Source organism: Populus euphratica, unplaced genomic scaffold (assembly GCF_000495115.2).
Source record: "Populus euphratica unplaced genomic scaffold, PopEup_1.0 scaffold263.1, whole genome shotgun sequence".
NCBI lineage: Eukaryota > Viridiplantae > Streptophyta > Magnoliopsida > Malpighiales > Salicaceae > Populus > Populus euphratica.
In genome coordinates, this window is record NW_011500061.1 from 431,438 (window position 1) to 442,953 (window position 11,516).

The 11,516-nt window shown below is 32.5% G+C and overlaps 1 protein-coding gene across 1 annotated transcript; it reads left to right on the forward strand.

Moving 5' to 3' along the window:
- Positions 1 to 1,835: 1,835 nt before the first annotated feature.
- On the forward strand, positions 1,836 to 6,636 carry LOC105108072 (uncharacterized protein DDB_G0273453/DDB_G0273565-like). The gene is made up of 8 exons (XM_011002228.1): positions 1,836 to 2,017; positions 2,145 to 2,322; positions 2,897 to 3,228; positions 3,819 to 3,900; positions 4,082 to 4,507; positions 4,603 to 5,340; positions 5,578 to 5,691; positions 5,986 to 6,636. The coding sequence occupies exons 2-8, from the start codon at positions 2,167 to 2,169 to the stop codon at positions 6,364 to 6,366; spliced, it is 2,229 nt and encodes a 742-aa protein (XP_011000530.1). The 5' UTR covers positions 1,836 to 2,017; positions 2,145 to 2,166; the 3' UTR covers positions 6,367 to 6,636.
- The last annotated feature ends 4,880 nt before the right edge of the window (positions 6,637 to 11,516 follow it).

Genomic DNA, 11,516 nt, shown 5'->3' on the forward strand with positions numbered 1-11,516 from the left:
CTTTCCATCACATAACCAAGAAAATTAGAATTTTTCACATAAATAAAAAATATTAAATATTATGCCAATTCATTCATTTTTTATTATATTTACTATAATATTTTTTGAAATTAAAAGTAATTAAACAAAAAAAGTGAATAAAATTTAAAAAATAAAGTAATAAAATTCAGTATTAGGTTATATATATATATTTGGACATATAAATTAGGGAGAGTATGTAGGATCACAAGTCGTTTTCTATGTCCTCCTTTCACGTCATGAAAAACCAAGGACAAACCAGTTTGATGCACAACCTTCAAGCCACTGAAACCCAAAATCACACTGTGCCCCTACTATCTACAAATAATTACCGCTCATGACATTCGTGCCTCTTCCACCCTCTCTCTGTCTCCTTCCATATCAACGTCGGCATAAGCTAAACGACAATGGCAATTTCCTAGGAACACAGATCTGAATCCGTAATTTAGTTTGTGTTTGTTACCATAGATTAAAATGTTTTTTAAAAATATATTTAAATAATTTTATTTTTAGATATTTTTTATTTTTAATATTATCATATTAAAATTATTAAACTTTTTTTTTTTTTTTATATATATCCAATAGACTTTCAAAACGCAACGGAGGAAACCTCATGCCAAGCAACGTCTGAATAACCCACCTTTTATCTCTTTGGGTAAACTACAGTTTCATCCTTATAGATCCATTAATATTCCAGTATAACCACATTGTTTAAATTTCCTAATTCCACACCCTCATAGTTCTTAAAAATAACTAAAAATAAAATTATTTAAATATAAAAGTCTTCCTCAGTGACCCGCCATACCCAAGTAGGGGAGAAACTGAAGAAATTGCTCTAATATATTACCTTTGTTTGTAGAGAGTTTATCTGGGCTTTAAAATTGTGATTTTTCTTTTTATAAAAGCGACTTTCCTTTTTCATAACCAAGAAAAACCGTTTCCTCTTTTAATATTTTCATCCATTCCTTTATTTTTTTTCCCAAACACAATATTTAAGTTCATTTCTCCTGGTTCTCCTCCCAGACCCGCATGAATTTTATAATATCTTATAAAAACAATTGAATTTTTTAAGAAAACTAAAAGAAATTTTTTCCAACCTAGTCTAAATAATATCGATATTAATACATTATAAAAGATAATAGATAAAAATCTTTAAAAAATCCATCCTATTCCCATCAGTATTAATACTTATATAAAAAATATTTATCTTTTATTAATTTATATGTTAGAAATATTTCCTCTTAATAAAACTATCATGATAAAATTATATTTTTAGTCTTTTTTTATAAAAAAATAATACTCATGATTTTTAAATACACTATTAATCCTTTAAATATCAGATTTATAATTTCTATTCTCTAGTACATATATATATTTTCAGAGTATTTCTCTAAAATATTATGATACTTTTTCAAAAAAACCACTTAAATATAAAAAGAGTTTCTAAATTCATCAAATGAAATCCTTCTTAGCTAGAATTATGAATTAAATTATCAAAATTAAAAAATTTAATTAATTATCTAATATATAAACCTGATCTCCTATATACTAAGATTTATTTGGAACATCACCACAAGCCGCCTTGACGGCATGACCTGATAGTTTGAGGGAACAGAATAAGAAAATTGAATGGTCAAGGGCTTAGTTGGGTGTTTAGGAAGTGTTTAGACCATTTAGCAAAACTATTATGATAGACTTTGAAAATTGTAAACTATAAGGGTTGAAGTGGAGGATTGGTGAAAAAGTAGGGGTAAAGTCAAGTTTACCGTACAAAAGAGAAGAGGAAGCGCGTATTAAAGGAGACTCGTGGAGGCTTTTCTTGCGATGCGTGGAGGAGAGGTGACTAAGCATAGGCATTCATGCCTTAATACAGACAGATCCTCTCTTCTTCTTCTTCCTCTACACATGTCCGACCGTAGCGTTTTCTTCTCTCTCTGACAAACCTAACCTAACCTTCCTCTCCTGTTTTGCGCTCTCGATTCTTTGTACACACTCACAGGTTTGAAATCACTCGCATTACAAAACCTGCATTGCTCCTTTGTTAGATTTCTTTTTGGTTTCCTAAAAAAAAGAAAATAAAAGAAAAAAGAGTTGGGTTGCTCAGAATATTTGTGTTTTGGTTGCAGAAAGGGAGAAAAGAGAGGAAAAATGACGACGGAGGTGGGAAAAGTTCTGTACATAGTGGTGGTTGATGATGAAGAAAAAAGAGGGAAAGAGAAAGGGAAAGAGTCTTTTAGATATACGCGTCCGGTTTTGCAGAGTACTCTGCAACTCATGGGATGTAAAGCCCGTCATGCTTTTAAGGTATAACACAAACCTTTTCTTTTTCGTGAATTTTTTTTTTTGTTGGAAATTCTTAATATCTTTTTGATTCTTTCTATGTTTTTGAAAGAATTGTGATTAGTTGTAGATTGTAATTGATCGCGGGAAAGAGCGGTTGATAGATCTGGATTCTTGACTACAATATGTTCTATGAATGTCCTGTCCTACATTATTTTGAATAAAATTTGCACTTTTTTCTTACATTTTTGTATTTGAAATGGAAATGTTATTCTTTTCTCGGATCATGTAATTTTCATTGATTATATATTTTTGACTTTCTTGAAGTTGATCAGTTATGTTCATGAAAACATAAAATCTTTTTTCAGAAACATTCAATCATGCTTAAAAAAATCCTGGCAATTTAAGGATTTGAAGTGTTTTAATCACAGTCTATTCTGCGTATTGCATTGACAACTTCTGAGTTATTCTTAGTTTGCTAATTGGATTGTGCGCATAATTATGAAATTAATTATAGCTGTTGACCAGTGACTTGATATTTTGTTTTTTCCTAAAGAGAGTGGACAAACCTTGCTGAGTGTGCCCCTTCTCTTTTCAGATTAGCAAAAGGGTTTTTGAGGTCATGAGACATGAATTTTCAAACAAGGTTTCACTTTCCAAAGAAGTTGAGATAAGAGGGGTGGATGCTTCAAAAGAAAATTCTGAGAGGGAAGATGGCTTGTCGAGTGGAGGTAGCTTGGGCAAAATAGAGGTCAGCAATCGTTTGGTTTCAGAGGAAGATAGAAATAAGAGTATACCATTTGAATTGTACAAAAGGCGTACCACTGTAGTTGTTAGAAGGGAGAGTTTCTTGAACGTTGTTTGTGATGCTCTGACTGAATATAAATATGTGGGGCCTAACCAGAGGGAGGACTTGGTTTTGGCATGCAGGTAAAGTGTACTCCTTTTATTCCTTTCTTTATACATTATTTCTATCCATGATGAGTGAATGAGTGTTGTCACACCTGCATTTATTCCTTTACAAGGTTCTTACTGTGCTAATGGTCATCATTTGCGATTCTTGGAGTGTTCAAATATTCTTGTATTGATATGGGTCTACTTGACATATTTTCCCCACATGCTGCTTTACAATTGTGGACATTAAGGAATAAATTCGTAGCTCTGAATGAAAATAAATGAATAATTAGTTCTGCTCTCCCTGCTGTTATTTGTGCTTGCTGGCTGTTTCTTGAACCTGTCATATTGTACATGCTCCACTGCATGTCCTTATTGCTAGATAGGCGCTCTTTGTCAGGTTTGTGCTGAAGAGGCAGTGGTGTCCCAAGTATTGAATGTGGAAAATTGTCTTGTTCTGATATTTATACTGTTTTGTGGTTTATTCTATGCTGTGGTATGAACATGGTAAAGAGCAGTTAGCTTTCTGTCGTTCACTATTTAGCAGAAGTCATTTGCTCCTCCCTTAAATCCAATACATCCTGTATGAATTCTGATTTCAATGAGGTACCATCGTTTCATTGCAGAATCCGTGAAAGGAAGGAATCTGTAACTGTGCTGTTGTGTGGTACCAGTGGCTGTGGGAAATCTACTTTGTCTGCATTACTGGTACTTCTTTTACCAAGTAACCATGTTCTTCTTCGAATCTATAATAATGGTTTTTGTCCTATTGATTTCTTGCTTGTTTTTGGAAGAGGAATTTTGCATGTTGTGTAGTATGTAGTTTTGATATAAGGGTTGGATTTCTGTGTGTTTTGACAATTCAGAGTGTTCTCCATGGTTGATACAGGGTAACAGATTAGGAGTTACAACAGTGATATCCACTGATTCTATACGACACATGATGAGGAGTTTTGTAGATGAGAAGCAAAATCCTCTGCTTTGGGCTTCTACATACCATGCTGGGGAGTATTTAGATCCTGAGGCAGTTGCAGAAGCAAAGGCTAGAAGAAAAGCAAAGAAACTGGCAGGCATTGCAAATTTGCGATCTAAGGATGAATTGTCTGATGGTTATACAGCTGGGAAATCTGGTAGTGGAGCACCAGAGGTGACTTCCAGTACTGCTGAGTTTATTAGTCCGAAACAACTGGCGATTGAAGGGTTCAAGGCGCAAAGTGAGATGGTGATTGACAGTCTTGATCGTCTTATTACTGCATGGGAAGAGAGGAAAGAATCAGTAGTTGTTGAGGGTGTTCACTTGAGCCTTAATTTTGTGGTAAATACATTCCATCAAATTACAGGTCTTTCTGCTGAATTTCTTTCTTTGTATATGGCCAAAAATATTTTTTTCAATTTTATTCTGATATGCAGATGGGGCTTATGAAGAAACATCCTTCAATTTTACCATTCATGATATACATTACAAATGAGGACAAACACATGGAGCGATTTGCGGTCCGTGCAAAGTACATGACACTGGACCCTGCTAAGAACAAATATGTGAAGTACATTAGAAACATCAGAACAATCCAAGAATATCTTTGCAAACGGGCAGACAAACATCTTGTCCCCAAAATCAACAATACAAATGTTGATAAGAGTGTGGCAGCTATCCATGCAACAGTCTTCAGCTGCCTACGAAGGCGGGAGGCAGGAGAACAGCTCTATGACCCTACCACAAATACCATTGCTCTTGTCGATGAGGAGTACAGGAACCAGTGTGCTGCAAACTCAATGAGCTCCAAGGGGATGTTTCAGCTTATTCAGAGAAAAGGTTCTTCTAGGCATCTGATGGCTCTTCTTAATACTGACGGGTCTGTTGCAAAGGCTTGGCCTGTTGATTCAGTAGATGGTAATGGGAAGCCTGGATCAGGCCAGGGGACCGATAGTGGAAAAGGGATTCCAATGTATGGACCATTGCAGATAGGCAAGGCTGAACCAGTTAATCTTCAGTTTGGGCACTTCGGGATCAGTGCTTGGCCCAGTGATGGTGGCACGAGTCATGCTGGAAGTGTTGATGAGTCCAGGGCTGATGGGACTGATACAGGTAGCAGGTATTACTCCTCTTGCTGCAGCTCGCCAAGGATGCTTGATGGGGCTGCCAAGGAGGTATTTGAACACTTGTTTTTATTAATCAATTAAAGCTCATATATTTTGAATATCTATGTTGAGGAATAGGTAGATGATGTGCAATTAAAGGAATAAGATACATAAATGACAGTCTAGCCATCATTGATGTCATTGTTCAGCAGTTCAGGTTATCATCATTAATGATGAAAGATCTGCAATTGATTTTCTATGGACTACCTTCTTTCTGACTGGAAAGTTTTACTTTTGATTCTTCAGCTGAAGGAGGAGCTTTCAGTGCATGGCAGTGATGAAGAAGCTGATGATCCACCTGAGGTGGACAGTGATGAGGATCTTAGTGATGATGATGCCGAGAAGCACAACCATGAAGAGGTATGTGTTAGTATGTTTTATTTTATTTCTATATTTTAAAACATTATTCATAAAAAAACACCATATATTAACATTTGTGCATTAATTATATTTGTATTATATCAAGTTGGTATGAGTGCTGTTTAAACTGCTAAAGGATCTGGTGATTGGCACTGTTCCTCAGGATAGTGCAGCTAGGAAACCCCCAAAAAAATGCTTTTATTGTAAAAAAGGCTGATACTTGATTTTTTTGATCATTTTTTTAATTTTTAATTTTTGCGAGTCCTTACATGCATGTCTTTCTCTGATGTACAGATTGGCTCAGTTGACGAGGAATCATCAAAATCAGATGAAGAATACGATGATCTGGCAATGCAGGATGTACAGGAGAACGGTTATTGGTCAGACGATGATGAGGAGTCCAAAGACAGGCTTCCGCCTATTTCTTGGGGCCAATCAAGCCCCAAAAGAGGAGACAAGTACAGGCAGAATCTAGAACGCTTCCTTAGCACCAGAAGCGAGCAGTTGGCCGAACCACTACGCTCTTACTCTTCCCTGCTTAGGGAGAAAGGTGAGAGGAGAATGTTGAATTCTGGCAGTCTAAAAATAAGAAAACGTTCACTCAGCATTCCTGCCATTAGAAAGCATGAGTCCATGGTTGGTGATCCTATCCTCTCTGGAGCACCCCGGAGGTAGCTAAACGATTTTGTCCTAACCCCCACCCCCCTCTCTTTTTTTTATTCCTCCTTTTTCCTTCGTTTTGTGTCTTCTAGAGAGAGCAACCAAGGCATTTCACCATCTCGTGTGCACCATAGCAGAGTTGCATGCCTGGGAACTTGTTTGTGCCCCCTATATTTTTTCAGCAAAAGCAATCAAGATAATGAAAATAACTCTCTTTTTTCAGCAAAAGCAATCAAGACAATTCAAATTACTGCAGTTATTTGAAAGATAGTAGTGTTTTTAATCCTAGGTGTGTGTATACCTGCTTATCTGCTAGACATGCTAGGGCATGGCTCCAAAGTAGAATAGGGCTAACTTGTGCAAATGAAGCAAGATGCTTATTTTGACTAGACTTGTGCCGTTAATTAATTGGAGTCTGGTTTACAGATTGAAGAGAGCGGGTCATTCTAGCTTCAGCATCTGTCCTAGTTTTGAAAACTGATTTGGATTGTAGGTTAGCTGAATTAATTGGAGTTATTTTAATATATATTTAGATTATTTGACTAACTTGATCTAATTTATATCTCTGTAAAGCTATGATTCCTATTATTTTCTACATCATTATTCCTATTATCTAAGGGAAAAAGCACCCATAATTTATTTTAAAATGAAAGAAAAAACACGAGAACATTATCAGTATTTTTTAGTTTCAAATATTTTAAATAATAGTGTATGCAATTAATTTTACCTTTATTTCTGTAAGTTTCCCTACTGATTCATTTTGCTTTTAAAAAAAGTCAAGCTAAGCATTGCATTTAATAAATCTCCAAGTGTATGGGGGTGAAATCATGTTTTCATTTAAAAAGCATCTATATATATATATATATTATATTTGTTTATATTTTGGATATTAGATTTTATAATTTATTGATGTGTTAATTCGAGTTTTTTTTTGTTTATTTTTTAGTTGATGTTATTTTTTCTCTAGTTTTATTATTTAACATCTTTAATATTTAATTAACTATAAATTAGGTTTTACTATTCATTTCAACTTTTTTTTTTTTTAAAATTATTCTAGCCTTATGATTTAAGTTACGAGTTTTGCGAGTTAATCCAAGTAGACTTAGATTATTTTATTGTTATTTTTTTTAAATTGATTTTTTTTTAATTTTATTATTCAACATTGAGTTTATTGAGAATTGGATTTTATAATTTTTTTATTTGTTTTATTTAGAGTTATGATTTTATGATTTAGATTATGAATTTAAAATATTAATTCAAGCTAGCTGGATCAATACAATTAATTATCGTTTTAACATTAAAGAAAATATCATTAATTTCTTTTAAGTCAAAACTATATATTTATTAGTTCAACTTGTTTGTAGATCTATTAAATTAATTGGGTTAAGTTTAAAATTTGAATTAGATAATTTTAAGTTAATTTATCTTTGTATTTAATTAAATTTTTATTTGTTAAATTAATATTTCAAATATTATATATATATAACATGAAAAAAAACGCTGTGAAATTAGAACATACCATCCTACCTAAAAAAACAGAACTCCTAGTAGAATTCCTATTAGAATGAAATTGACAACCTTAGTGGAATGCAGCTGAGGACTCGATGCCAACCAAAGGGATCAGGTTGGGCTCTTGCCGTTGAGTTTAAAATCCAACTGTGCTGCATCCTATTGGGCTGATCTTAGCCATGGACACTACCGTGTTTTGCGTTGCATGAGGCTCAATTTTGATAGCAATCCAAAAGTATTTATTACATAAAAATAATCGACCAGATATTCAATCAACCGAAGATTTTTCTTGATTTTTTTTTCTATTATTAAGGTTTAGTAAAAGAAATTTATTATACGTCCCTTTTTCCTTTAAAAACCACATATGGGTTTCACGTGAATAAAGCACGTTAGCCACTCAAAACGAAAGAGAAAACGACCATACATTTTATGGGCCATGCGAGGAAGATTTGTAGATGTTATGTATACTGAACTACGATTATTTGAGAGGGGTGGATGTTGGTGCTGGCAAGGGTATGAGAAAATCTCAGTACTTTAATTTATGACTATAATTGTTACCGGCTCATCGCCCCAGGCCAATGAAATTTCTTTTTCGACGTTAAAAAATATTAGGATAAAAATATCCAAGTACTAAGTCACTAGTTGAAGTAGTAATTTAAATAATATATAAAAAATATAATAATAATGTATAAATTGATTTAAAAAACAACAAAAATAATAAGATAAAAAAATACCAAAAGCATATTTAAATTATCAAATAATCTAATACTAACTATATAAAAGATAAATTATAAAAATATAACAAAGCAAGTTCAAATAAACTTCTTAAATCTCTAAAACTTGCAATTGGTTAAGTTTTATTCTCAACTTTAATTAATAAATTTAACTCAATTAATTTATCTTTCAATGATGAAATCATTAAAAAAAATTAATTAAAAAAATTTACAAAAACAAAAAAAAATAACAAAAAAAATAAGGATAAAATCAAAAAAATATAATTTAATATATTATGCATAGATTAAAAAATAATGAGGGGTGAAATTAAAAAAAATTATAAAGCCAAACCACCTAATACTAGGTTGATAAGTGTAGAAGATTATTCTATGATCTTCTGGAAAAGGAGGAATAACACCAAAAGGATAAAAAACAAAAGAGAGCAACAATAGTTATAATTCAAAAATAGATATGCAAGTGGATGGTAAGGTGTATTTATTTGAAATTATTATCGAGTATTATTTTCATACAATGTTGTTGGATGCAAGTACATACAAGAAAAGAACTCCAACGGTTAAAACAAAAGGCTAATGAATTATCCATTAAACCTGTTGGTGATTCGAGGATGAATCATCTTGAAGAGAGAGAGAATGATACGATCCAAGCAAGGTCGGATTCAAATTTGGATGTAAAATTTTCTATCATCCAGTTTTATGCTATTGATCATAACTCCAAATATAACCGTTGGATGAGCTGAAACTTTACTAGAAGATTCTAGAGGTATTTGTTTATGTTGAGGTAAACTTTCAGTTGAATCAAAATTTGGAAAAGACTTGCTATATAGGTTAGAACAGGTTGTACAAATTTTTTTATTTACTTCATTTTGATTTATGGACTTTCTATTTGGTAAGGATCATTTTTCTACAAATATATGATAATTTGTTTTGGGAATTTTCTAATTCTACAAGGATCTTTAATTGGTTGCAACCTAGTTTCCAAGTGTGACAAAAATTCATTAATGTTTCAGAATCCTTTTCTCACTTGGATTCTTTATTCATTATAACTACACAAGGAAATAAGAACTGATGACATTTAATGACATATTGGTTTTTAGAATCATTGGGCAGATAAAGACATAGGACTTATGGACTTTATTTTTATTTTTGTTCGCTACAGCCCAAGGCTTGTTTGGACTTAATTACTACTTTGTTTTTTGCCAGGATCCAAGGCTTGTTTATACGAGATTATGATCATTTTATTTCAAGGTTTTTAAGTCAGTTTTGTAAGTGGGTCAAATCAGTCCACAATGGTAGATCCATTAGGGTTAATTTTTCAAGATCTATTTAAACTCATGTAACCTAAATTTCAACAGCCATGAATGAATATCACTCTGATTTTTTTTGAAGTTTTAACATGTGAGAGTGATTCTTGCATTCTTCTATTCTAGAGCGAACTGAATCTAACTTATCAAAGGTTAACTAGCTTCGTGGCATCATTCTACTTCATTCCAATAGTGTTGATGCCTTAGGGCAGGTTTTCATTGTGTCATACTCTTATTAGATCTATTTTGGTTTTTCGAGACTAAATCTCCATCTTGATTATGGGTTGTGTAACCATGTGATCTTGAGGTTCGTATCACCTATACTAACATACAATATAACTTTTCTATCACTGTGTATTTATACTCACATTATATGAGCTTCTTACTTAGATATTAAATAACTCCTTTCCTTTTTGTTTTTATCATGTTGGGCTAGTACACATCCATAGTTGCTTTAGTTACTTAGATATTAAATAACTCATTTCCTTTACTCACAAAGGTCTTCTTGATACAAGAGGAACAAATAGATGTGGGTTCTACTATTTGACTTTATTGAAGGCTTTTTGACACTCCTCATTCCAAGTTCTAAGATTCTTTTTCCGTAATAGCTAGAAGATAGCTTCACATGTTGTTGTTAGTAATTAGCACTTAAAAATGCATTTTTATCAAGGTTTTATATCATTATTTTGCATTTGAAGTATCAATAACTCCTTAACTAAAGCATGTTTTATAATAATAAGTCTGATATCATAAGATACCTTTAATTTATGGTAAATATTTATTTTAAATGCAGGTCTATCACATAAATGAAAGGATTGATTGGTAAGTTTAAGTACTAAAATTGAAAGGACAAAGAGAGGGCCAAATTTAAAAAAGAGATGTTGGTTCAACCCCAACTGGAACACTGTTTGGTTATTGGATCATATCTGGAGCTGTAGATCTTAGATTTAGGTCTTCTCTATATAGATGGAAAGCTAAGACATAGGCCTAAAACATTCATGGGAAACTAAGACTCAATTCTACTATTTGAAAGTTCAAATCTTAGCAACGTAGAAGTCTGAATTTGTCCTGCAACCCAGACACTATTCAGTATTTAACCCATATTTTGAGTTCTAGAAGTTCAAATGACCTTAATTTTTTTTTACTGGAAAGCTAAGATAATTTCCTAGAACTTAATGAATTTTTATGAATTTTAAAATTAGCAATGATATTTTATTCAAATAAGAAGATAAGGATTGTCACCAAGTTAAGAGCTGACCACCTACTCAACAATTAGTCAACAAATCAATAGTTCCCAATTTCGGCCTATAAAAAGAGGTATTTGCCATGCATTTAGGCATCTTGGTTTCCAGATCAAGATCACGCTTTTCCTTTATATTTTTGTAATGTTTAAGTTTTATTTTATGTTATATTTTTCTTAATCTCTTATTTATGCTTTTTATTTCCTTTACTATACTTACATTTTTATGTTGTTTATTTATGTTTCTCTTCTTTATTATGTTTAGCTAAGTTTAGTATGTCAAGGTGAAAAGGTTACACTAATGGTGTAAGAATACTATAGTGTAAACTCTTTGATACTAACATGTTTTATATTTGTTATCTTGTTCACTCTTTAATACTT